Raw genomic sequence first — 26,979 nt, 5'->3', positions numbered from 1 at the left:
GCTGGTTATTCCCCAAAGCACATCTAGCCTGTGCTCTGGGATGGCACTGCCAGCCAGGCTCCCCATCCCTGCCTCACCTGGATGCTCTGCTGGTTGAGGGGGAGCTGCTGCTGCTCCTCAGCCGCTTGCGGTACCGAGGCCGTTTCCTCTTCTGACATTGCATTGCTGACTTGTACTCAGAGATGATGTTTTTCATGTGATTCTCAAATAAGGCAGAGAGTCGAAGGGTCATGCTGTAAATCTGCAGTGAGGGAAAATGGTCAGGTGTATTAGAGTTGAATAACTTGAAGATCAACCAAAAGATCATCACAGAGACATCCAGACTTCGTAGCACAAAGCAAAAATTCACAGTGATGTTCCACTATGAAGCTCTTTGACAATTATTTCCTTCCATGGGCCATGCATACTCTTGCAAAATAAAGTGTTTTCTTAAAATGATTTAGTAACAGTACAAAGTATTTCCAGAGCTGAAGGAAAATGGATTTCTGGATTACTGTCCCCTTTGTCAATCCCCATGAGGCACGGAAGCAGGCCTTAAGATAACTTGAATACCAAGGGAAAAACAATTGGATTTCATGTCTCCTCACGTTTGTTTTTGCAGTACATCCCTGGTGAACTGTCCTTACACCACCCTCACAGAGCTACAGAGAAGCAAGCCAACATGTCCTCAGTCCTAATTTCTGTAAACCAGATGTCAAAATCTTTAAACCACTTTCCTGTCCTCTTTCTAGACCTTGCTTTTGTGTAGCCTCATCCACAATATGTGCAGTTATCAAGCTGATAGCCTTTTTAATAGGGATAAATTATTGAAAAAAAATAAAAGCAACTGGTGATCAGTTTTCTTATACAAATGTTGCAAGGAACAGCTGCAACAGTGACCATCATCCCAGATGAAAATGGATGTTAGAAGTCATCTGGGAGAGCAGAACAAAGCAAGTTTATAACCACAGAATTGGTGTATCCTGGTTATTTTTATTACACCAAGCAGTGCTTTTTCTCTTCAGACCTTATTTCACGTGTTTTATTCATGTAGGGCCAAGGTCTTTGTCCAAAAACCAAGCATTAAAATTGATTACTTACACGAGACTTTTTATTAGGAGTGTAAGCTTTAGAGTTGCAGAATATTAAACGAATATCTTTGTAGAATTCCAAGGGACTGGTGTAGTTTCCTGCTTCCAAGGTTTCTTTCACAGTGCTGAAGTCCATGGGAGTGTCTACAATATCTCGATAATCCTGTGAGAACACACAAGAGAAAAATCAAAGCTCTCAAATCCTACAGCAGTAACATCACCTCAGCATTCATCCAGTGGCTCAAGTCATTAGTTTACTTTCAGAGCTGTTGCAGATAATTCCCTGAAAACATCAGCTCAAAAAGGGAGAGGGCAGAGCCATGCCCAGCATGGATGTTCTGCCAAAGGAGGAACAATTCTGGGTGTGGAGGCTGCACTTACAGGGTAAGAGAAGAGATCAACAGGCTGCCTGAAAGGCTCTGAGTCCTCTCGTTCATAAATCAGGTTTAAGAGCTGCTGGCACTGCTCCTTCCAAGCATCAGCACTGGCTTTCATGGGCTGCCTCTTCACCCTTCGCCTCACCTGCAGGAAAACAGGTATTGCAGATGGTATCAGAATATTCACATTGTTCCCCTGAAGTTCCCACTCATTCTGCAATTAAAGCATTACCCAATTAAAAACAGAAATCCAGGAAGATTAAAGCAGAGCTGACGGCCCAGCAATATGCAAATTAGACAAATTAAACAAATTTGCCTTTTCTGGTCATATGTAACACTCAAACCCATGAGAAGCTGCAATATTTCAGCTCCAGCCTTGCTATATTTATCAGTTGCATCAAAATTTGACTGCTGGAGATATTTTCTTCAAAATCAAATTTTAAAAAAAATGACCACAGCAGAAATTTTACTCACTCTTCTTTTCCCAGAGGAAGTGCCTGGAGCATCTGAATCCACATCCACTTCTGCCACCTAAAGGCAAAGGGAATGATCACACACAGGCAGGTCTGGGTAACCCTCAGCCATGGAAAAAGGGTTAAAAACCAGCCAACAACAACCACAGGGCACTTGGCAACAGGAACTACAGCACATTTCAAACTGCACTGAAGGGGAGAAGGTGTCAGGAGAGGGAAGCAGCTCAAGGCAGTGATATCCACCCTGGATTCTACTGACATTTCACTCCAGGGATCAACTGATGGGAAATGACACAGAATTACATAAGGAAATCAGCTCTGCTGCCTCGCTGACAATGGAGAGCTGTTGTCCTTCTGACTGACTAACAGCTCCACTTCCCAGCTCCCCTCATTACTCATCCTTCCAACAAAACATCATGTACTGAGAGAAGATTAAAGACAGACAGTTCCAAGAAGCATTTTTACTTCAGGGAGCTTATTGTCTCAGGTGAGCCTAAAAAGCCTCATCTCCAAAACTCAGTGCAATTACCCATAAAATAAAGACTCAAGAAAAATCAAAATTTCTTTCATGTGCTGAATTGTAAAAAGGAAGGAAATGATCTTACCTCCTCTTCCTCATCAGTACTGCTCAGGTCTTCTGCTTTCACCTTGTTGTAGATTTCTAATATATCAGTACAGCTCTGATCTCTGCAGGACAATGACAAAAACCAAGGGACACAATGAAGGATCCCAGGAATTGGAGCTGTGGGGTCTGGGATCTCCAAACTCACCCAATGAAGCGGAGCAGGACATCTGTCACAATTTTGGCTGCTTTGACTATGGGGCTGTCTGGCTCGTTGAAAGTCCTGGCATTGTGTTCAATGTATCTCACCTCCCACATCAGGGCAGAGATTCTCCTGAAAAATACACAAAATTTAAGGAATGGGATGGAGAACAAGGTGTATGTTATTTTTCTTCCACGTTCAGTAGGATTCTTTAGTAAAAAATGGAATTGGGAATTCAGATCAAGCAGAAACAGGTTGTCCTCAGAGGGTAAAATAAAAGCAGGACATTATTTATTCCTAAATTAACTGGGAAAACCAAGATTTCCAGTTTCCAGCATCATTCAGTCTCCTTCTGGCAACTGCAACACAAGCAAAGCCCGGGCTCAAAGGCAGCAGGGATGGAAACAAAGCAAACATGCTCTGCCTCCAACACAGAGCCAGGCTCAGGGTGTTCAACCAACACTCCAGATCCAGCTACAGCAGCTTCTGCCTGAACAACATGGCCAGCAGAATTTATTATTCAGGAAGACTCACTTTGGCCAAGGCCAATCTGATCTGCAGTTGCTGAAGGGACTTCAAACAGCATTCAGCTCCACACAATAATAAATGTAATAAATGTCAGTACAAACACAAACTCACCTATAAAACCTGTTTTCAAGCCTCCTCCTGATGGTGGTGAGGTCAGTTGGATAAGCAACAACAGTGCAATACATGGGATAGGCACTAAGGTCCACTGGAACAGCAAAGGGATTAGAAATGTCTGCAAGACAAAAGACCACAATCAATTAGAGGCTTCCAAGGGATGTTACACCAGGATTCCTTTTAATGGTTTTTGGGGTTTCTTTCGAAGAATTCAGCAAAAGCAGCACAGATCTACAGCTGAGAATGTCATTATCCTCCTCTTGTACCATCTATTCCTGCTCTTGAAAAAGCACTTTTTGTTTAAGTATCACATCTGAGATTTGTGTGCCAGCAGCCAATCTGACTGAAAGGAACGAGGCACTTGCACTTACAACAGGAATACTACAACATGCAACACTGAGTAGGAACACAGACATGTCCTGGGTGGAAAGAGGGGCAGAATTTAAAGCACAGCGTGCTATTAAGTGGTTACAAACCAGTTACAAGGAATTTGGAGGTGAGGGCATTTAGTGAGGATTTGCTGGTTGGTTTTGAGGGGTTTAATTATATGTTTTGCTCTTTCACCTTTAGATATGACCCACTGGAAAGCTCCATTGAAAGAAACCAGGTCAAGCCCCAGAAAAAAAAAGGAATTTAGCTTGGAAACTGAAATATGCAATTTAAAAGGCTCTTTTCAGTAACTTAGTTGAGTACATTTCGGTACATTTCAGTCCCAGCACTCCATCCCATCTGCTCTTCAGTCCTGTGCCACCTCCCTGATATTGTTTTCTCTCTCTTTTCTCTCCAAACATACCGAGGGAAAGAAGCTGCTCAATCCCTCGGATCACTCGTTCACATTCTTCATCTCTGGAATGGGCCCCCCACTCTCCTTCCTGGGGCTTGTAGAGAAGAGCTGTCAGCTCCTCTGGGGTCACAGGAACTCCAGCCCCGACCTCCTCCGGATAAGCAGCTGGAGAGGAACAATTCCAGAGGGTAAATGCAGGGCCCCAGAGCTGTTTGCTCTGTGCAGGGACAGGAATCCAGCACACACTTACTTCCTTCTGGGATCGGTTCCATGTCCCACGGACTCATCCTCTCTCTTTCATTGTTGTCCCAGCTATTAAAAAATTCATTCAAATGCACAAGTTAGAGCTGAATATAAAGACACACCTTTTCTTTACCAGATTTGACCCAAAAGGTCACTCCAGTTAGGAATAAAACATTCCAATTCCCTTTTTTCCTCGTGCATCTCCAGCAGTCACTGCACTGCTGTTTATACCAGAATTGTTGCTTTAGAAAAAAATTCAAAAATTAAATAAGTAAATATTCAAAATATTCTAAAATAAACAGTAAGTAACAAATAAGGAGTACAATATGTGAAATTAAATAAGTAAATAAAATGTCTGGGTATGTATTTAAATAGAAAAAGGCATTTTAATTCTTGAGGTTCTTGATCCTGTTTTGGAAGTTCTCTGAGCTGTGTAGGAGCCCCAGGACAAGGAAATACTCACTGGACACTGTAGCACTGGAAGGAACTATCAGGATATTCTGCCTGGAAAGGCTGCTGACTCTCCACAGTCCCAAACCACCAGGCATCATCAATGATACTGCGAAATCGATCCCCTGGGAGGGCACACGTTGCATTCAGAAAAAGAACAACATCAAGAATTGCTGAATATTTCCTTTTAGAGAATCAACTCCCTCTTTTGTGAATGCCCTACTTCCATCCTTGCATTTTGTACCACAGGAGTTGAGCCCTTGCCCATCTCTGGGAATTACCCACAGCTGCCTCTCACCTCAGATCCCAACAGATCAAGAGATTCTCTTGCTATCACTGCCCTTGGAACACTTTCTACCATTTCCTTTTTTATTTTTTCTACAGGAAATGCAGCAAACATAAAATAGAAGTTTCCAATAATCTTGAGACTATCACGTGTGTATAGTCCTTTACATCAGGTAATAAAGACACTGTGTCCCATTAAACAGCTACAGAAATGGTGCAAAACACGTGGAATTAGGAAAAAAGCCCTTACCTATTTGCCAGTTCCTTTCTTTGGCTTCATTATAAAACTGATGCAGCACAAGAAAATCAATAACATCTGGCATATCATGGTACCTTCAGGAAATAAGACCAAAAGAAGTTATTATTACCCAGAAATATAGTTCTAGATGAACTACACAGTCCTCAAATTCCATGCATTTGGGATAACCATTACTGCCATCATCATGCCTTGCACAGGAAATAAGAAAGGAGGAGGGGGGAGCTTCTACACTGCAAGGAAAGCTCTTGAAGAATGTCATCAGCATTCCACTGACTTACTTTATGGAAAAGGATTCTCCTGTCATTTTGCCTGTGATTGGATCCAGGAATGCAAGCTTCAAGCAGCAGAGTGTGGGAGGCCCAACTTCATATTTAATTCCTACAGTCTTCACAAATTCTTGTTCCTAGTTAGCAAGAAGCATGGAACAGCATTATTTTACCTTGCCAACAACACAAATATCCATTTTAAAGTGAAACATTAATAAAACCCAAGTACGTTTCCACTCTACAAAACAGGTAATTTCACCCATTAATTTTTCTTTTCCAAATACTAAAATCAATCACTGTCACCTCAAAAAGAAAAATGAAGAAGCTCATTTCCTTGGCAGGTTTGTGAACAGGATTCCTACAAATTATTTAAGAAGGTTCTAAGGAACAGACCCAGTTTTAAACACACCAGAGATTCTCCCTGACCTACCCCAGGACCCCTCACTTTTGCACAGGGGGGAAAAAAGGAAATTCTTCCTCTGCAAATGGAAATTCCACAATAGCCTTTATGTTCATGTCCTGTCAAAGCCCATCCTAAGTGAACAGCTATTTCCTTTTCCTCACAAACTGATGATGCCTTGGAAAATTACAGCTGGAATCACTGAATATCTGGGACTGGTAACTGGGTATTTTCCCAGTAAAGCAATTACTTTCATTAACAGAACCACTGGCATGGTTAAGTGAATATGAGCACATATATGGGCTCTTCTCTTGATTTGAAATCTGAGGAAAGCAAGAAAAAATAAGGCAACACTGTGGATTAAGGCTTGGCAACTCATCCAAAGCAAGACCCAGTGTTTAAGAGAACTCCTGCACACATTTAGGTGTTTACACTATAATTTCTTACCACAGCATTAAAACAAGAAACAGAACCCAAATGCTCAGGTCACTGTAGAGTGGTGAGAGAACCACAAACAGCTCTGCAGTGCTGGGTTCTGAATGAACTCAGTGTTCAGGAAAAAATAATTTGTATGGAAAGAGACCCCTGAGAATCAAGTCCAAAACCAGGAAGTGAACAGATGTAAAGACTTTGTGTTAATAAAAACTAACTTTAATATTTACAATTAAAACTTTGATATTAACATTTTAAAGCAATCCTTTCTTTACATTTTTCATGCTGGTTTTTCATGTCAGTTTAACATTACAGAGACTTTCACAGCTCTTTGAAGTATTTCTTGAACTTACCCTGAGTTCCATTTTGTTCCATGGTTGTTTTTGCATGTTAATACTGTAAATTTTGGCTTTCCTCACTGCCCTCACATAAGCTTCATGGCCTTGTCTAAAGTAGATGATCTTAAAAGAGGAAAAAAAAAAAAAAAAGAGAAAATTAAGAGAGAAAAAAAGATCAAATGAGAAAAGTAGAGAAAATTATTTTAATGATTGTGCTCTTCCTGTTCATAATACCAGGTCTTATCCCTTTGGGAACACATTGTACACTGATTTATTTCATCATAAAACACTCTTCCAGTTAAAAGTATTTATATCAGCCCCCAAACTGGCACCTGCTCTGTGCTTTACAACTGAGATCATTAAGAAATGTGCAGGTGAAGATGCACAACTGATTTTTCCTGCCAATCCCAAGTTACCTGTGCAGAAAAAGGGACACAGGACGTGACTCTGTAAACAACAAAGTGCCTGGGAATTAACAAAGTTAACAAAACTCAGCCTGCCCTGAGCACAATTCCCTGCAAATACTGCTGGGTAGAAGAGTCCAAAGCAAGCAGAGCTGTTGATTCCCTGGGAATGTTGGAACTGCTGAGGGTGTCTGAGGTTGGAAATGGGGCTGTGTATTCTATTCCATCTGTTAGAGGTGGGGCAGTCAGCTTCTGTAACTGGGCAGTTTTCTTCATCTCTCCCACAGCCAATCCTCCCTCCAGGAGATCCCTTCTGTTCATGGGCCATTAATTATTAATTATCTGCTGTTCCTGGCCACTGAGTGTCCCTGCATGGCTGATCCAATTCCATCATCCCATGGGGAGATGCTCCACCCAGGGGAGGAGCCAAGCATTCCTACCTGGACACAATCTGAGGTTTGGGAACACCACAGCAGCCTTTGCCCCCTGCATTCCCAGAGGAGCAGCTTTCTCCTGCCCTGCATTCTCAGAGGGAGAGCAGGCCCATCTCCAGCAGCCCTGGAGCTGCAGAGGAAAACTCCCCCCTTGTGCAGGATCCCTGCTCCAGCAGAAGCACAGCTGGCACTGCAGGAGGGCTGAGCCCCCATGGGATGGGACTGTGCCACCACCCTGACCCACAGGGGGTCAGGGCATGTTCTAACTCTCTCAGTGTTGTTTTGTATTGCTGCATTGTTTATTTTGTTGGTTTTTTTTTTCTTCCCTAATAAAGAACTGTTATTCCTGCGCCCACATCTTTGCCTGAGAGCCACTCAATTTTAAAAATTCTAACAACTCAAGAGGGACAGGGTTTGCATTTTCCTTTTCAGGGGAGGCTCCTGCCTTCCTCAGCAGACACGTGGCTCCTCAAGGCAAGCCAGAGGGCAGTACCTCATCCCCCATCTGGGGCACGAAGGGCGAGCGGCGGGGAATGGTGTCCAGGATCCACTGCGGGGCCAGCCACTCCTCACTGGGCTCCCCTTCCAGGGACAGCAGCCCACTGGCCTTCTGGACACACACAGAGAGAGATTACACAGGTAAGTTACATATAGAAGTTAAATACTTGTGTTAATTTAGAATGCAAGCAACACGATATTCAGAGTACAGTTAATTACTGTGGAAAATTCATCGTGCCGCAGTTACTGCAGGTAAGATACAAGGAAAATTGTGGAGTGCTGTCCTTCCCAAAATCTCCACTAAATAGCAGAGAGTAAGACAGGTTTGTTATAAATAATACTGAAAATCAAAACCTTCATAAATCATTAAAATGCCTTAAAACAATCATAAATCATTAAAATGTCCATGGCAGGGGGGTGGGATTAGATGATCTTTAAGACCTCTCCAACTCAAGCCAGTCTGGTTCTATAATAAAGAAATAAATTGTATTTTTGTAAATATTCTAAATGTCTTTTTAAAAATACCAGGAAAAAGAAATCTGACTATGTCAATACTATACATATCCATTATAATTTTACAACAAAACCACCCTGTTGTAAACCTGACTGTGGTGCAGAGCATAAATCCGGGAGAAAAAAATGGCATTTGAAATTAAGAACCATCTGTGGGAAGCATGGAAGCCCAATAAAACAAACAATGAATTTGCTTGGTACCACTGGTAGCACAATTACTGTGTTCTCTGTGATTTTTTTTTTACTCTGTGCCCATTTATAAAATATTTTACTTTGAAAACAACCACTAAAACCCAAATTTATATTCATAAAGTACAAAAGACACTCAGAATTACACTTGCTGACCTTCTTCCTTGGCTGTTTCAGTTTCCTTCTCTTTGGCTCCAGCCCTTTTGTTCCCTTCATATTTTCATCTTCAGAACTACTACAGATTTTCCGAGCTGCCTGCCTGGTTTGTCTCTTTGGAGGCTGCAGATTAATCCCAGCATCTGCTGTCCAGTCTGAATATTCACTTGATGAATCACTGTAAATAATAAAAAAGTTGTAAGAAAGAACAGAAAACTTCAGTTTCCCCACAGTGGATTGAAAAGCCCAAACATTCAACCTGCTCTCCTGGTTCTGCTCAGGATTAGCACAGAATTCTGTTATCATGTGAATTTAAAGAAAAACAAATGCTCTCTGATTTGTGATTTCAGTAAATTCTTTTATGAATTTGAAACTCAGTAAAACTATATCTACGGTTATTATAAATTCTCATTATCTCACTGATTCACAGACTGACTTCATAAGAACTGGCAGCAAAAAATGCACAGAACATTTAAAGAACTAGAGCCCTTCCCTAAAAATCCAGCTCTGACTTCTTCAACACCAAATAATACAAGTACAGGATTTATATGGCAAACTGGCTTTGATTTTCTCAAGTAGTTCTTAATTAAAGGCAGCATTTTCTTACAAAAGGTTTTTTAGAATTGTTTTTTACTTCGAAAAAAACCCCAAAAAAAATCACAATATGAAATGTTTCATGATGGACTGGTTAAAAATCAATCTTCAAAATGAAGTCTGAGTATCTCAGTATCAACTGTCCTACTTAAATCCCACAATAAACCAGTGTTCCCAACTCAGAGCCCAGTGGAGGTACCTGGAACTGCTTTCACTCTGCCAGGCTGCCACAGGATCATCCATGGATGCATCACTTGTGCCAACAGTCTCATCCTCCTGTAGTGAAAACAAGAGGATTCACTCTGGGGCCAAGGGTAAAATGTATCATTTTTGTTTGCAAGCAAGTTGTGTCATCTGAGGAAAGCTTCCCACTGAAGGGCTGGTTTAGCTTTAAAGAAATAAATCCACATTTCTTCCTATACCTTAATTAATACTATAATATATCCTTATGTAGCTCCTTTAAAACAAATGTGAATTTTAATTATATCAGAACTACAGAATGAGTTCTTATTTAAGTGTTTGATTAATAAATTTTAGTGCCCAGAGACCAGCTTTTTGAGCTGTTCTCTATTTTCAATGCATTTACAAAGCAGCAATGTTCACTCTCTTCCTTAAGGAGAACAAGTTATATTTATCTGGTGTATTTTAAGTTCTTCCTTTGCCAAAATCAATGATTAATACCAATACTCAATCTCTTTCAACAGCAGTCTACAGATGTAGATGAAATCAAAGCACTGCAAAATGAAATCAAAGTCCTGACCCAGAATCCATGTGCTGCATGAAATCCCAAAATAGCAAGTGGTTTAACACAACCCAGTTAAATTTACTTGAAAATGTTTCAGGTTTCCAAAAATACAGGAGCTGTTTTAAGCTACTTTTCAACCCTGTCCTGGCATTTAGGTAAATGATCCTTCACTCTCCAAGACCAACATGCCACAGGAACACCACAAATCCCAGGGACTCAATGACCTGAGTGTTTCTTCCCATGTGGAGAATCACAGAATATCCTGAGCTGGAAGGGACCCACAAGGATCAGAGCTCAGCTCCTTGCCCTGCCCAACAATCCCGCCCTGTGCATCCCTGGCAGGGCTGTCCAAACCCTCCTGGAGCTCTGGGAGCCTCGGGGCTGAGCCCAGCACCCTCTGGGGGAAGAACCTTTCCTTCACCTCCAGCCTGACCCTGCCCCAGCACAGCTCCAGCTGCTCTCCCTGGGTCCTGTCACTGTCACAACCTCTCTGGATTCTCAAGACTGCTCAAAAAAGCATCAAGAGAGGCTTTGTGATAGCATCAGCAGCAATTTGAGAACTCTTGGATGAATTCTCTCAGCCCCCATTGATTTGTAGGAATCCAGCTGGAGCAGCAGATCCCACACAAGTTCAGGGCTGACTGGGAGTTGATCACTCTCACTCATGGCCCTCCAGATCAGAGCACTGGGACCCCCTTGCTCTGTCATCCATGTTGAAGGTGAAGACAAAGGATGTGTCAAATCCCTCTGCCTTGCCCCTGTTCCTGTTTGTGAGGTGACCATCCCCATCCTGGAACATGCCAATGTTATTTTTACACCACCTTTTGCCACAAATACATTTGACAAACCTCTTTTTACTGCTCCCCACCCCAGTCCTGGCAGCTCCAGCTCAAACTGAGCGTCAGCTGCACAAACCTCCTCCCTCCAACAGACACATGAAACCTCAACATGGATTTGGGAAGGGGGAAGCTGCTGGAGGCTGCTGGGAGGCTCAGACCTCAGAGGAGCTGTCGAACTCGTGGTGGGCACAGGGGTTCTGGCTGGCTCCCTGCTGGCTGTGCTCGATGGTGGAGCGTGTCTGGTACGCGTGCTGCCGCTTCCGCTGGTTCCTGCGCAGCGCGCGGCCGCCGCCCGCCTGCAGCTCGCTCTGCCAGGGGACAGGAGCACAAAAGGGACACAAACTCAGGGGTTACACACTGAAAAGGTGCCTGGTTACAGTGGCTGAGCGTTGCACCCTGGTTACAGCTGAGCAGTAAGAAATTGTTGTAGAATTAGACAGTAACTCTGACACACTGTGGATGCTTTAGGTGTGGATTCTTGGTTCAACAGGAATTCTGCTTTATAAAGTAGCAGTTTTTGGAAAGGAAATTATTGAAAATACCATTCTTTTCTATAAAATTCCTGCAGTCTCTGCATAAGATAAATCTAGCCCTTGTAAAAGTTTGGCACTTTTACTTTCCACAAGTCAAACTGAAAACCCACCGTGGCTCTGCGATTTTCCTTTCCCAGCATCTTCCCACCACTGAAACCTCAAGGATGGAGATTTACCACTGTTTGGATGTTACAGACAGCCAAATCACAGTTACAGAAGGAAGAAGACAGTGAGCCAGAGAAACAATTAGGACTATTGATCTTCTAAATAATTCAATAAAATTGGTTTGGGGTTTTTTGTTGGTCTTATTTTTGTTGCTCAGTGCTCAGAACTGCTTCCCACCCAGGCTGTCTCTTCCAGGGCACTAACTCACCCGTTGTAAGGTGTGGGATGGCTTTCTCTTCTTGTCAGCAGTGTATAAACTGATTTCTATTTCACCTTTGGCAGCTCGACATTCTTCCTGGACCCTAATTATACATAAGAAACACACATTATATTCATTAAATCATCATGAAACTCAACAGCCTCCTTAATATACCCAATAAAATATTTGAGCTGCTTTAAGAAATCTGTACATAAATTCCCCTAGCAGCATCCATCCATTCGCTCCTGGAATCACAAGTTAAAGAAATAAATATGTTAGCTAGGCAGCCATAATTATTTTCAAATGTATTAAAATTATTTTCAAGTCTTTTTTAAATAAAGCTTGAGGGAAATGTGGTATTTGGAGTACTGAAGAAAGACTGAATTGTGAAAAGAAGGAATAACCATTCTCAACTCCATTCTGATCCCAATATCCCAAACAACCCAACCAACCAAGCCCCAAAGCTGAAAGCTCATTCCAGGAGTGTGGTTGATCCAACAGGGGCTCCCGGGATGAGTGAAGAGATCTGAATCTTGACTCCATGTTTCAGAAGGCTCATTTATTATACTATGATACATATTATATTAAAATGATATACTAAAACTATACTAGAAAGAATAGAGAGAAAAGGATTTGTTAGAAGGCTAGAGAGAAAAGATCTATCAGAAGGCTAGAAAGGACAGGAGAGGAATGAATAACAAAAGCTCCTGACTCTCAGAGAGCCCAAGCCAGCTGTGATTGGCCATTAATTAGAAACAAACAACATGCACCAATCACAGATGCACCTTGCATTCCACAGCAGCAGATAGTCAATTGTTTACTTTTTTTTTTTCTGAGGCTTCTCAGCTGGAATAGGAGAAAAATCCTAGCAAAGAGGATCGCGTATTTTATGAAAAATATCATGGCTACACCAAGAGTATGGAAAAATCACTCCACATTACACAACTGAACCTCTCATCCCAGCGAGCCTCTTACTTGCTGATGCCCGGGGGGAGCTCGTTGACCACCACCCTCCTGCTCCAGGCCATGAGGTCCCTCTCGGTGGCCATCTGGCTGCGGGGCGCGTTGAGGTGCATCTGCCGCACGCCCTCGATCTGCCCGCTGCGCCGCAGCCCCACGTTGGGCGGGGAGGCCACCTCCAGGCCCGGGCTGCGGAGAGCTGGGGGAGAGAGAAAGAGTTCTGCACTTCCAGGGATCACCAGTGATACCATGGAGTCACAGGATGACAGGGTGGGGAGGGATCTTAGAGATCAGAGTGCCAGCCTCTGCCATGACACCTTCCACTAGCGCAGTCCAACTCCAAACCCTGCTCCAAACCCTGTCCAGCCTGGCCTTGGACACTTCCAGGGATCCAGGGGCAGCCACAGCTTCTCTGGGCCTCCCCACCCTCACAGGCAACAATTCCTTCCCCTGTGTCCCATCCACAATTTATACCTTAAGGATGGCACAAAGATTAATGAACAAAGGTTGATAATAATGGAATCGCTGCCATCATTGTCCTTACTTTTCCTTCACAATTCCCACAGGCTTAAATACTTTTTATCAAGTGATAATATTGCCTTTATGATTGTACAAAGCTATGTGAAAATATCTGGCTGTTTAAATACTTTAAACATACTCCAATTACTCAAATGGGCAGCTCATGTGGGCAAAGTCACTGATGAATGCAAACTCTAGAAGGGAACTGCTTTGATTTCCACACTACCCGTATCTGGAAACTCCTTTGCACAACTACAGGGACACACAAACAAAACTGGGAACTGGGGCTGTACAACACACCAACATATCCTAAGCAGCAGAAAAGCCTTTGTGTGAGCTGAAGCTGCCTTTTAGGCAACCTTTTTTAATATCAACTTAGATCAAAGCAAAAATGCATTTTCATATTTTTCCCTGATATTTTTCTTACTCCTTCTTGGATTGAAACACAAGCAATTCCACATCCAAATCCTAATGAGCTTTGCCAGGAAATCTACTTCAAACACATGTAATCAGTCACTTAAGCTAGAAGTGATTTATTAGCAGCTGTGAATTCTCCCAAGGCTCAGGCTGACTTGCAGCAGTCCTGGGCATCTGCTCCCTCCCATCAGCTGCACTCACTCAGCTGCTCACTCTGATTGAGTGTGGTTTCAATTTTTAATCACTTTGTGTATTAAAAATAAAATCACAGTAGCAGAACACTTACCAGGAGAATAATCTCAAGCTTTCTAAGGAAAGACTAAGACAGAGCAACATGTTTATTTTATTAGCACTGATGCTCAGCCTTGTGCTGCAGCAGGAAACCATTAGTCTGTCACAACACTGTATTCCACTGACAGCCCCTAATTATATGCTTTCATTTTGGCATTTTGCAGTTATGAAGTTTCATCCCTGCACTGATATCAAGACAATACAGTGAACTTCATGCTCATTTTTCAGGAAACTGGTTTATAGCAGGAATAATTCCAGTCTAATAACTCCAAACAATCAGATACAGCCCAGTTAGACCACTGAGTGCCCTCAGCTGCCCCTTACATTTACAATTCCCCTGTTGGAATCCACAGAACACCCCAGTGCTCCACAGGGGTTAACAAGGTGTACAAAAAGAGGAGAGAAAAGCTTCTTCAAAGACAACGTGTCAGAACTGACATTAACAGTTTGATCAGTCCTTCCTGTGATAAGGAAGGAACTGGTGCAGATAAGGCTGGACACTGACCTCCATTAACAGAGTGGGATCTGTTGAGTGGAGGGTTTGGAGGAGTTTCTCCTTCATTAATCAGTCTCAGATCTTGTTCCCTCTGGAGCTCTCTGATCATTCCATCAAGGATACTCTCATCTTGGTCATTGGTTTGCTGCCCGATGACTTGTTCAACCACCTCACCATCACCTTGACAAGAACAAAGCCACAAATGCTGACAAAATGATGGATTTCTGTATTAGCAAACAGCATAGAAATAATCCCATTTAAAACTCTGCACCACTTTTTGTCTGCTCTGCAAAACATCTGATCACCAGCTGGCTTTCTGCTCTCATGTAATAAATGGAGGCAAAGTTTAGAAGAGAAGTTACAATAAAATCCTAAAACTCCAGACCACATGTAGAACATAAACACAAACCATGAGAAACGGCAGAAAGAAATAATGCTGCAGTAGGTAAGAATGGAAGCTCTTTTTTGGGGATCAGCATTTTGCTGAAGTTAGTGTCTACAAGAAAAAAGAACTCTTTTAAAAAACAAAAGCTGGCTTTCCATGTCTTCCTCACCTTCCTGCTTGCTTTCTGACATCCACTGTTACAGAGGTTAATAGACAATGCTTTAAACATCTGCATATACCTGGGAAAAATCTACAGATTTTGGAATACTCTTGCCTCTAGTCAATTTGATTCCACACATAACCCCACCCCATCCCCTCTTCTACCTGTATATTGAATTTAAACCATTAATTTAAACATCCTCACAGCACCAGCCCAGGAGCTGGTGCTCAATACTGTGCCACACTTGTATTATTGATGAGCTTCAGACAGAGTACCATTAGCCACATATCCCAGCTGAGGAATAAGTTGTTCATCCTTGCAATTCTCCCTCCCTGGCACCAGCCGCTGGAATCTCGTGGGATGAGGATTTCCATCAACATCCACCAGGAATGGAGGAGGCATAAGGTGTGGAGCCTGTTGAGTCTGCTCATCCAGCACATAATTATTGGCATCCCGGATCAGGGGCCGGTAATCCGTGTGGAAGAACATCTGATCAGGAATCTGAGGGAAAGGCAATTTAGGAAATAAATCAATGGCCATTTGCAGCTGTCTTGCTGCTCTGGAATGGCTCCCATAAACCACAACTCCTACACTTGGGATCAGCACAAGGAATGTTATGACAGAGAACAGATTCCTACCACAAGTGTGGTTTATTACCAAGGCCTGATGCAGAAATTCAACAGTAAAATAGGCCAAGAGAGGTGGACAGAGAGTTAATGCTTTTCTCCTCTATCTACAGAGTCTCTTGTCTAAATCTTTTTGATTTAGATAAACAGCAACTGCTCCATGACCTAATTATTATTTTGTCTGGGGCAGGTTGAGGGAATAAATTGTAACACAAATACTTCTAAGACAAAATCAGGTCAAGACAGGGAAGAGTTTAAAATTCATTCAACCCACCTTTTCATAATATTTATTGCATCCAAAACCAAATAGTAGCAGATGTCCATGAGAGTCTGTGCAGGCAAAATGCTGCCCATCTGGTGAGAACTTGCAATCAAAAACAGCTCCATGGCCTTGGCCCTCAATCTGTACCAAGCACAGAGAATTCCTTTCACAACCAGACATTCTCTATAAGAGCATTTTCACAAACATTTCCCCGTGCCCCAACACGTACTGAATCCTCATTCTGTGACATCTCATCTTCCTCAAGACTGATTTACACTTTTATTTTTACACCTTTATTTATTTATTTATTAAACTGAACAACAAGTAAAACTTCACATTTTCTCTTGTCCTGAAATTTCAGCCCAACGTCTAATGTATGTTCTGGAATAACCACCTGGAAGTCTACATTTTATGTTAATGGCAGACATAGGGCAAGATCACCAAAGATCTCAGAGCTGTACTGGCTCTGGAGGTATTTAATGAAATCTGCTTTTGTCTCAAGACCAGTTTTGTGAAAAAATAAAAACCAAACCTTCTGTGATCCTTACCATGTTAAAGTAATTGCGAATTTTTGTTCCTTTGTCTATATCCCAAACAAAAATATTCCCATCGTGTCCCGCCGAAAGCACAATCCTTTGGTCAAAGGGATGAGCCTCCAGAACAAAAACTTCATCATCATGACCCTGTAATGACAGCAGGGGGAACAAAAGAAGTTTTATTTCTCCATGTGGTATCTCCTGATGTGCTGGGGGTCACTGAGAGGACATCCCAGATCAGGGAGTCACCCAGGACACCTCAGTTTACTGCAACTGTGCTTGGTCACCATTCCTGCCACAGGCCTGGCAGTGTCACTGCTCAGCACCACTGAGATGGGGAGAAAGGAGACATCAGGGCACAAATGGAGCCTCCAAAGGGTTCCCAGCAATCACCAGGATTCTCCTGTCCCCATGGTGCACCCTCTTCCCAGCAGGCAGGGGACAGCTGGGTACTTCAACACCAAACCCTTGTCATGGGAATGGTGATGAGCTCAGCCTCAAATCAATCTCAGAGTGAACTACATCCACTTGGGACTCCCCCCTGGCACTGTACTCACAGATAAGCTATGGAGAAGCTGCCCTGTGGACGAGTTCCACACTTTGAGGAGGAAGTTGTTGACTGCAGTGATGACGGTGGCATCGTATCGATCCCAAGCCACCATGGTAACCTTCAGCTTGGTGACCTTGTCCTCTCCAGATGCCACATTGTTTCTAAGGAAATCAGCAATTTAAAAAGGAATAAATCAGTAAGTACATATGGAAACACTTAGGAGAGCTAGTTCAGTATGAAATTTGGGGGAGGATGGATCACAGGCACCTCTGTGACTCTGGCTAAGGCAGGAGAATGAAGGATGGTTCTGCAGTGGTAAAAACCAAATGCAGGAAAATTCAATGCCACTGAGATTTATAGAGCTCTATTTCCTTAAAAAGGACATTTTCTCCTCTGTTCCTAAGCCATCATCCTTCCCTACCCCAATTTTTCCTTTCAGCTCTATTAGGCTTTTTCCTACAAGACATTTTTCTTATCAGTCATCAATATCAGTAAACTCCACAATGAGCAGGAACCTGCTAAATAAATCCAACTCACACTTCCGACTGCAAACACTGCAAATGCAACCACTGAAATATGGAGAATTCTGCAAAGCAAGTGCCTAATGGATTTCTCCATTCCTGCTCTTTGTAGTTGTGAATATTCAATTACAATTCAATTACAGGGCACTTAAAGAAGTCACTTGAGGATCTCAATAAGAAAAACTCAAGACCCTAATTGAACCTGAGAACCAAACACTAATTTCACCTCTTATTTGGAAACCAAAGGTAGAAATACAATGTTAAGAACCATGTTGGATATACATATATATATATATATATATATATATATATATATATATGTATATTAGCAAATGATCACTGGGGTTCTAGCAAAACCTACTTCTGTGAGATAAATCATTTTACATTCTTATTTCACATGTAAAATACTAAATATTCCTCAACCATTATGATAGGGAAGTACCAACAGATTATTATTTATTTGGGGGTGAATTAACTGTGCAAGTTGATAAAGCCACAACATTTCCAATAAAAGCATGGAAATAAATTCAAAATGGAAGCAAATAACCAGTTTTCAATATAATGGAGGATTTAGCCTGCAGGTAAATGTGCCCATCAGGTGTGTCCTGCTTGCTCTGCTTTACCCTGTCATTTTTGTAGCCATATCCAGGACCAGACTCTTCCAGTCATGCTGATGGTAGTGCCAGATTCTCGCTGTTCCATCCCTGCTTCCACTGACAAACCTTAAGCTGTGGGGCAAAGGGAAAAAAAAAAGCCATGAAATTCTGAATAAAGATGGTTTCAGCCCCACATGGACACCAATAATTTATATATATACACTTGGAAGTGTGTACTTGTGCACCTCTACTTCTCTCACTCATGAGGTTACAATTTTCCTATCAGATACTGGAGGGTACAAGAGAGTTTCTAGCCCACAACATTAATTACATTTGGCTCCAGCAGCAGATGGCCTTGGAATGACTTCAATGTCGTAATTCATACGAGCTGCACATTCCCTTTTTAATGACATCAGCAAATCCCTGGAGCAGCTCAGAGTGGCAGCAAAGAAAGGGAAACTGAGTGCCAGGAGTCTGGCATAAATTAGAATGCATTAACTTAGGGACAGGGTGAAGACAGGCCAGGGAGAGAGCCAAATGGAGCACAAGGAGGTTGTCCTGCCTGTGGAGCTGAACAGGAATATTTTAATTTTTAAACCCCTCCTTATTTAAAAATTTCAAGTATGCAGCAAATATATTTAACCATATCATAATGCTTTGGCCATCCATGTCACAGAAATATTTTTTGTTTAGAAACTGGGAAAAAAGCTCCTCAAGTAGTACATTTTCACAGGATAGCCAACAGCTTTGGAAGTTATTCCATTTATACACAAAACTACAAGGCAAATCTATTGAATCTTAAAAGGCAAATCTACTGAATTTTATGAAGTAATTGTTTCACCTTTTCAGTTTCCCTGGTCTGATTTTTTTTCACTGTGATGAAAAAGAGTTTGAAAATGCTTGTGACAAATTAATTTTCTTCTTAATTTTACTTCTTTAGATTAAAATAAAAAGGAAGGTACCCCATTTCCATTCAAAGCATTGCTACAGAATTTAATTTTCAGTGAGTATGTGACCTCCTTCCCTCTCACATGGCTTGGAAGGAACTGGTGGTACAATTATCCCAGCACATTCCCACATAATTCCACATGACAAAGCTCTCCAAGTACAGGTGCACAGCTACAGCTGGGCTTGGAAGGCTCATCCCTTAAAGGCACATCCCTTAAACCTCCTTTATTATTCCAAAATAAGGAACAGGAGCAAAAGCTGAGATAAAAACATCCACATTTACTAACTTTTGCTTCAGACCACATTTATAACAATGCTCTTCCTCCACAGGCAACCCCTCTGGGGGCTACCTGGGAAGGCTCTTATACAAAAAGGTTCTAAAATTTGGGTTCCAATTTGATGTTTGAAAGAAAAAAACAAATTAAAAGCACAGTTACAGAACATTTTTGTTGTTACAGCAGAGGACAACGAGTTCGAGCCTGTGGACGTGACACACACCTTGCAACACACTGCAATAATTTGTCCAAAATTAAGCCAAGCCCACGGGCAAATCTTCCTACTGTGCCAAATTTTCCACTAAATGTTGTTTGGAAAATTAAATATCATCATTGTCAGGTCCAAAACCCAGCACTCACCTGTCACCGTTGTTACAGAACTGCACTGCAACCACTTTGTCCTAAACAGGAGGGAGGAGAACAACACAAGTGAAAAACTCAGCCTAAAAGAGCTCCTAAAATCAGATCAGCCTAAAATCTCTATGAGATTTTTACTTAGCAAACAAAAAAAAAAAAGTCAAAAAATTCAAGTACAGAAAAGTTGTATTTGAAGTTAAAATTCACCAGACAAATTCTGTTAAATACTGAAATAGGAAACTTCAGAGAGGTGATGATTTCCTGCAATTTTTACACCTAACATGAAAGTGTACCAAAACATTTAAACCAGAAGAATGCACACCTTGGCTTTATTAACACTGACAAATCATTGAGTAACAAATGTTATGTTTTAGACATAGTTTTGCTCTTTTTTTCATTTGCCCAATACTTGTGCTGGCTCCATGATTTGCTCTCCTTACTGCCCCTGATGTCTCCATCTCCTGCTAACTGGGATTTGTTTTAGTGGGGGCTGACAGCTGTCTGCAGGATTAAGAGTGGATTTAAAGAAATTAAAGGAATTACATCTTCTTCCAAACCTGTTCAATACAGAAAACATCCTTTTGTTTTGTGAGCAAAATACTTGTTAGATGAGTTGGCTTGGAGACTGCAGTGAGAGCCACAACTCCCACTGAAGTTCAGGGAATCAATTTAGACCTTGGGCTTTATCCATAAAATGTTCCTGAGGTGGTAAATTTGTAGTTTGAATTTTTATGGGAAGCCTTCTGCATTTTCTGAAAAAAAAAATATGCTTCTAAGCTTTATTTTCTAAATGAAGTTACCATTGTGACCCAAATTTTGACAGCACAGTCCAAGACCTGAATTACTTTGTTTTATGTGGATTTAACTAAACATTCAACAGCAAGTTTAATAGGAAAAAACAACATTGTGCATTAAAACTGTTTTAATTCCTCATTCCAATTTTTTCAAGAATAAGGGAAAATCACCTGGTCCCTCAGTTTTCTGGGGAATTAAATACATAAAGCCAACTTTACACAAACCTCTTGCTTCAGAGGGATTTAAAAATAAACATCCCACAAATTTCCAAGCATTTAAATACCACAAGGTTGAAAGCCAAACAAATTCTAGACAGTAAATAAAAAAAAAAAAAAGGAGGATGTACAGAAATCAAGTTCCTGAAATGAGGAAAGGGGAGGAGGGAAAAAGAGATTTTCTTTTGGATTTGCCTCTTACCGTGTGAGATTCCAGCTCAGCCATTTTCTCTGGAGATTCTGAGCCCAAATAATAAATTCTTATCACATGATCAGTACTCCCTGTTGCAATGAACATGCCACCTAAAACAGAGAATTCTCTGTGAGAAGAGGAGTCATCCAAGGAACAATTTATTTTAACTTCATTTCTTTTAATTTGCTGCTTCCTTGTCAAAGCAGCAAACTAGTTTTAAACAGAAAATTTCAATGTAAACAGGTACATGTCAAATAAAATATTTAAATGCAGTTTCAGTATCTGCTTGGCACAAGTCAGAGAAATTATTACTGAGTTGGGATGCAGTGATTAAGGTATTTTATTGTAATTTCTTTACAATATTGCTCAAAAAGGGCACCATTGTGTGGTTTACTGCATTGAAATGGATTTAGTTAATTAAGGATTTCTGGCTTTAAAAAAGGAACCTGGCTCTACAAAAGTTCTCACTTTCAAAAAGCAAATTTAATGAGTAATTACATATTTTTTTGTCAAAATCAGTATTTTTGCTCATTCAAAGCTGCATTGTTAAGCTGAGATTTTCCAATACATCGAATTGATCCTCTTAGAATTCAGCTAAATGTGGAAGACTAGCAAAAAGGTTATCTTTGACAGAGGATTTCCACAACTTTTCACTCAAAAACTTCACAAGGTAAAGTCTTAAAAGGATGTTACAGAGAAATATCTCTGATGTGCAAAACAAGAGACTGATAGCCTTGGAAGTGGTCAAGATATTTTAGCTTAAATTATATGAAAAAAGAGAAAGAGCAGCTTGAGGCAGCCACTTTGCAGGGAAGATTGCCAATAATCACAATTTGACAGGAATAAAATTAACTGGAAAAGGGTTTAACACTATTTGTATTTAAAGAGAAGGAACAGAACTGTCACCAAAGCCCCAGATTCACGAGCAGCTGATGCTGGACACGTACCAGAACTGAAAGATGAACAGGAGATCTGAACACCAGGCCTGGACCTCTCTGCAAACTTCACAGGACGATCCCTACATGCAAAACACAATATTTTCATTTTTCCTTCTTTATTCAACATAAACAGCGCCCTGCAGCTCAGCAGGTGGAGCTCATCTTAAATCTCTTAATTTTATAATTCTCACCTAAATTTGCTGGAATTTATTTTTAGTTTTAGGAATTTCCTTCCTTAGTTTAATAAGAAAACAGTAATTCTCTAAACTGAGAAGATTATGGAACTGATTTATCATTATCCTCACCAATTCAAATCTATTTAAAAGAGACCCTGCCAAACCATTATTCCAATAGCATTTCCTCCTGATTAAATATGGGTTTGATGACGTGTACATATGTACATTCTTCTGATTAAAAGCAAATTAATTCTTCTGCCTGTACATTTTGGACAGGGATTTAATCCTGAATGCAAAAGCTGGAATTTCTTCCACAACTTTGCTTCCAAAGAACAAACCTCAGAAATAACAACCCCAATCTCTGCCTCCCCTTTGGGTTCCAACACCACAGAATCCCAAAGTGCTCCTGCCCCACACACCAGCTTATTGAGCAAGAAAACACCCTTATTTCATTATCTCAGCATTCTTCTCCGTGCCAAAATTAAAAATAAATTCCTCCTTGAGTTAGAATAATTGTAATTATCTCAAGAGTCTCACTTGAATTTCATGGTGTTCGCATGCCACTGCCAGAAACAGATTGTTCCGTCGGCACCAGTGGAAGTGAGGTATCGAGTTGTTCCTTTCCTTGCTGGAGAGAACTAAAAATAAATGTTGTAACAATTAAACCAGCTCCTATTTTCTCTTCTTTCATGCTGGAAACTTGTTGACAAGAATGTTTTTCACTAACACATTAGTTTCTCCCCAGGAGTATAGAGAACAGGGGTAAGCACAGAACCTGAACTTCCATAAAAACAAAGCTGAGGAAATGGAAAACACCTACATTTTGGTTAGGAATTCTTTGTTTTTACCACACAAAGGAAATTGGAGAAATAAAACAAGCCCAGACTCTGTAAATGGGACAAAACCAGTTCTTCCTAGGACAGAACTGGATCAAACATGGCACATACAACTACTCCTGCATCCAAGCCCAACGAAGAACAGCTGCACAGCAGGATCCCTTCTCCTCTAACTTCCTAAATCTCTCTAAAGTGGGAAAGCTTTTTATTCTTTATTTCGTAACTGCAGCAATACCTTTAATCCTTAGGCTACTTGGTAATTTGATAAATAAATCCAGCACTGCTTCCTCAAAAGCAGTGACTGATTATATTTTGAATTAATCATAAAACTCCGTTTTACAAAGAGTCTGAGACAAACACACACACAAGCACACATGTGTGTGTATATATATAGACATAAACATGTGAACAAGTAATACACCAGTTATAAAGCCATTTCTAACACAATCACCTTCACATGGTTGAAATCAGACAGAATTGGAAGTGTAAGGAAGATGGGGAGAAATGAGACTCCTGGGGAATACTGGCACAATGGAGAAGCCTGTGCTGAATCCAAGGCAGCACCACTCCAGGAGAGAGGGATTCTGAGCCAAACAGCCCCACTCACTCTCCCCTCTATGTGCATCACCTGCCAAATTGCAGGGATTGTCTTTTTTATCCTGGGATTTTGTTTTTTGAAGGCTTCTGCCTGGCAGTTGCTAAGTTGTTTTTAAAGAAATCTGAATTTGCTACAACATCCAGAGCAGCTCTTTAAGCTACAAGCTAACATAACAAGAAAACAAGAAATAGGGAGTAAGGAATTTTAACTGATCCTTCTGAAAAACAAATATTCACGGTGAACACAAGAGTGTTGGGTCAGGTGCTGTGCCAGGAGCAGCACCAAAGATGCCAAACACGAGATGAGCCAAGGAGATGCTGCTGCTCTCTGAATTGCTCTAAAAGAGCATCAGATCTCCCATTTTCTAGACCTAAGGAAGCAGCAGAAGGATCACACAGCTAAAAGCACATGGAAGCAGGAGGTAATGATCCCCTGGGCACCACAGGATTGAGTTAACCAGGAAAAACACCCTTGAGCTGGGACAAATCACAGCCACAAAGATCGATTTCACCCTTGACCACCACAGCTCTTACTACCACTCTAATTCAAGAATTTAGGGGAAAACCCCACCAGCCCTTACCTGTATGGAAGTGATGGAAGCTGAGTGGCCCTGCAGGACTGCCAGGGGGGCACAGGTCCTGAGGCACCACACCCTGACCACCTTGTCACAGCTGCCCGCGGCCAGCAGCGTGTTCTCGTAGTTGACGGCCATGTCCGAGATCTCGGCCGAGTGGCCCCGCAGGGTGGACAGCAGGCGCCCGTCATCCGTGGCCCAGATCTTCACCAAACAGTCATCTGACCCCTGAAATGCCACAGCAGTTCCCAAAGGTTACAGAAAAGATGGGATTTGTTCCATGCACGGCACACCGTGGGCAGACAGGGATCACAACCCCCGTGAACTGACAGGACAGCTCTGTGGGATTCCACTGAGGCCAATTTTAGGAAGAAATTCTTCCCTGTGAGGGTGGGCAGGCCCTGGCAGAGGTTGTTCAAAGAAGCTGTGGCTGCCCCTGGATCACTGGAAGTGTCCAAGGCCAGGGTGGATGGGGCTTGGAGCACTTTGGGATAGTGGAAGCTGTCCCTGCCCATGGCAGGGGGTGGCACTGGATGACTTTGAAAATTCCATCCCATCCAAACCACTCTGGGATTTTATGATTCTATGAACTGTGGAGCCTGGGGATAATCTTAGGGAGTCAAGAATTTCAATTTGATAAAAGAGAATCATGGAATCACAGGATGGTTTATGCTGGAAGGGGATCTATTTGGAAGGCAGGGATGCCTTCCACTGACCCAGGTTGCTCCAAGCCCCACCCAACCTGGCTCCAGGGATGGGGCAGCCACAGCTCTTTGGGCACCTTGTGCCAGGTTCTCAACACCCTCATAGAGAAGGATTTCTTCCCAATATCCCACCTAACCCTCTCCTCTGGCAGTGGGAATTCCTCCTTGTCCTGTCATTCCATGCACAGGGATTAACATTAACAGCTAAACATGCAACATTCATTTGAAAAATCTGTTGATTTTTAAATATACCCAACAAAAAGCAAGGGCATCACCACAGAAATGGATCAATGCATTCTGAAGAAAAACTTAAAACAGTTGTCATGTATTCACTGACACACTACAAATCCAGGAAGGTAAATTTAGTAGAAAAGCAACTTGCAGCTGAACAAAGTCACATCTCCATCTCAATCAGTGACTAAGAGGCTGTTGAGGAACTCAAGAAAGAAAGAAACCAAACCAAACAAAGCAATCTTCGAAAAGAAAAAGGTCCAGATTTTAAACTTACTGTAAAAATTCTCCTCCCACTGCGATCAAAGGCTATGCAATAAACAGAGGAGAGGTGCCCCAAAATCCTCTTGTGCATCTTCATGTGCTGGTAGGTGGATGTTGGGAACAAGTGGCTGAAACGGCCACATCCAGTTAATTGCCTGGCAGAAAGGATATGAACTGGGAGAGAAAAAAAGAAGCAAAAAGAAGAGTGAGACATGAATTTTGTCCAGAACTCAGAGTAAATAAACATTAAATCGAATATAGTATCGATTAATGACTTTATTATTAGAATCAGCAATAAATCTGAACCTCTTCCACCTTACCAGAACATTCTGTCCAGTGTTATAAAAAGAAATCCCAATCCTGCTGGAGCCTTTCAGTACCCACCACAGGCTGCACCTGCTTCCTCACCAAAAATATAAGCAGAATGAGAAGTTCCCACCACAACTGGGAGTTATTCCAGTGTTCAATTCATGAACAGGTAACAGATACATTTGTCCTACATGGACATGGAAAATCTTTAAGGAAAATCTTTGAAGGAAGAAAGGAAATTTTGGAAATTTAGGAAACTACACGTTACTAATATCAATTAGAAGAAGAGTATAATAATAGATTATTTTAAGTGGGGTTTTTTTTGTGGTAGAAGAAGTGATGAAAAGTGATAAAAATCTTTCCCTGGAATGGCTTCCAGATCACATGTGAGGGCCAAAGGACTTCCACATCCACATCCTTGCACTCCCATGGCGATGGAATTGAAGAAGAAGAAACAGGTGGCACTGATGGGAAACTCCCAGTGGAGGAATGGCAGGCAGAAAGAACTGCAACCACAACAAACTCCTTCCTGCTTCCACAGCCAGCAGCCCTTCCAAGAACAGCCTAAAACCTGAATGCACCAACCCACCCTGTAAAAAAGCCTTTGACTGGATGCACAAATTGAGACAATTTTGGGGAATTTAATTCCACCAATTCTCTCCTATTTCTGTTTCCCTGACTTATCCTCACTCACAGCACTTGAACTTTGGATTTGAAAGTTTTGAGAGGGTTTTTCAGAGGCACTTGAGGATCTAACAGAGCTGTGCTGGTGGGTTTGTGGAGTCCCTGTGATAGCAGATCCCCTGCAGCAATTCCTTATCTTCCCCTGCACCTTGATGTGGGCTGGGCTTCACAGGAGCCCCACAAAGCTCTTTAGTGCCTTTCACTCCTTCAGCTTAAGAGTCTAGTGAAAAACTCGAGCCACTTCTTAATTGTCTCATGGTATCACTGCCAATCTACCCAAAAAAAGATCATGGAATACGTTAAAAAATTAATCTACAAAGTCAAGAAATGCCATTTCAAAGAGCTCCTAACCCATAACTCCTTGTGTAAATTGATACCATTGAAGTATTTACATACAAGCAAGGAAAAGAAATTGTTTCCAGCTTTAAAGAAAGCATTTTTGTGTCTCAGTTTTAGGCTCTGAAATGTGGATTATTTTTAATCATTCAATGCAATTGAAACATGACACAAG

The 26,979-nt window shown here is 41.6% G+C and overlaps 1 protein-coding gene across 2 annotated transcripts in view; it reads right to left on the bottom strand.

Annotated features, from left to right (window-relative positions):
* The window catches only part of BRWD3 (bromodomain and WD repeat domain containing 3), a 50,814-nt gene that overhangs the window by 8,405 nt on the left and 15,430 nt on the right, over nucleotides 1–26,979 (bottom strand). For both annotated transcript variants that reach the window (XM_064426518.1, XM_064426519.1), the window contains 31 exons: nucleotides 25,489–25,649; nucleotides 24,283–24,504; nucleotides 22,806–22,906; nucleotides 22,102–22,172; nucleotides 21,164–21,264; nucleotides 19,955–19,995; nucleotides 18,399–18,503; nucleotides 17,262–17,415; nucleotides 16,717–16,851; nucleotides 16,181–16,309; nucleotides 15,556–15,781; nucleotides 14,745–14,915; nucleotides 13,028–13,211; nucleotides 12,062–12,155; nucleotides 11,314–11,463; nucleotides 9,771–9,847; nucleotides 8,978–9,155; nucleotides 8,115–8,231; nucleotides 6,799–6,906; nucleotides 5,626–5,750; nucleotides 5,339–5,421; nucleotides 4,817–4,928; nucleotides 4,361–4,422; nucleotides 4,120–4,275; nucleotides 3,324–3,444; nucleotides 2,691–2,816; nucleotides 2,526–2,607; nucleotides 1,922–1,978; nucleotides 1,452–1,592; nucleotides 1,081–1,233; nucleotides 78–241 (listed from right to left, as the gene is read on the bottom strand). In XM_064426518.1, the coding sequence (XP_064282588.1) occupies nucleotides 78–241; nucleotides 1,081–1,233; nucleotides 1,452–1,592; nucleotides 1,922–1,978; nucleotides 2,526–2,607; nucleotides 2,691–2,816; nucleotides 3,324–3,444; nucleotides 4,120–4,275; nucleotides 4,361–4,422; nucleotides 4,817–4,928; nucleotides 5,339–5,421; nucleotides 5,626–5,750; nucleotides 6,799–6,906; nucleotides 8,115–8,231; nucleotides 8,978–9,155; nucleotides 9,771–9,847; nucleotides 11,314–11,463; nucleotides 12,062–12,155; nucleotides 13,028–13,211; nucleotides 14,745–14,915; nucleotides 15,556–15,781; nucleotides 16,181–16,309; nucleotides 16,717–16,851; nucleotides 17,262–17,415; nucleotides 18,399–18,503; nucleotides 19,955–19,995; nucleotides 21,164–21,264; nucleotides 22,102–22,172; nucleotides 22,806–22,906; nucleotides 24,283–24,504; nucleotides 25,489–25,649 (3,907 nt within the window). The remainder of the gene's footprint in view (nucleotides 1–77; nucleotides 242–1,080; nucleotides 1,234–1,451; nucleotides 1,593–1,921; nucleotides 1,979–2,525; nucleotides 2,608–2,690; nucleotides 2,817–3,323; nucleotides 3,445–4,119; nucleotides 4,276–4,360; nucleotides 4,423–4,816; nucleotides 4,929–5,338; nucleotides 5,422–5,625; nucleotides 5,751–6,798; nucleotides 6,907–8,114; nucleotides 8,232–8,977; nucleotides 9,156–9,770; nucleotides 9,848–11,313; nucleotides 11,464–12,061; nucleotides 12,156–13,027; nucleotides 13,212–14,744; nucleotides 14,916–15,555; nucleotides 15,782–16,180; nucleotides 16,310–16,716; nucleotides 16,852–17,261; nucleotides 17,416–18,398; nucleotides 18,504–19,954; nucleotides 19,996–21,163; nucleotides 21,265–22,101; nucleotides 22,173–22,805; nucleotides 22,907–24,282; nucleotides 24,505–25,488; nucleotides 25,650–26,979) is intronic.

This window comes from Passer domesticus, chromosome 7 (genome assembly GCF_036417665.1).
Source record: "Passer domesticus isolate bPasDom1 chromosome 7, bPasDom1.hap1, whole genome shotgun sequence".
Lineage (NCBI taxonomy): Eukaryota > Metazoa > Chordata > Aves > Passeriformes > Passeridae > Passer > Passer domesticus.
The sequence above is the reverse complement of the archived record's forward strand: the minus strand, read 5'-3'. Positions and strand labels throughout refer to the sequence as shown.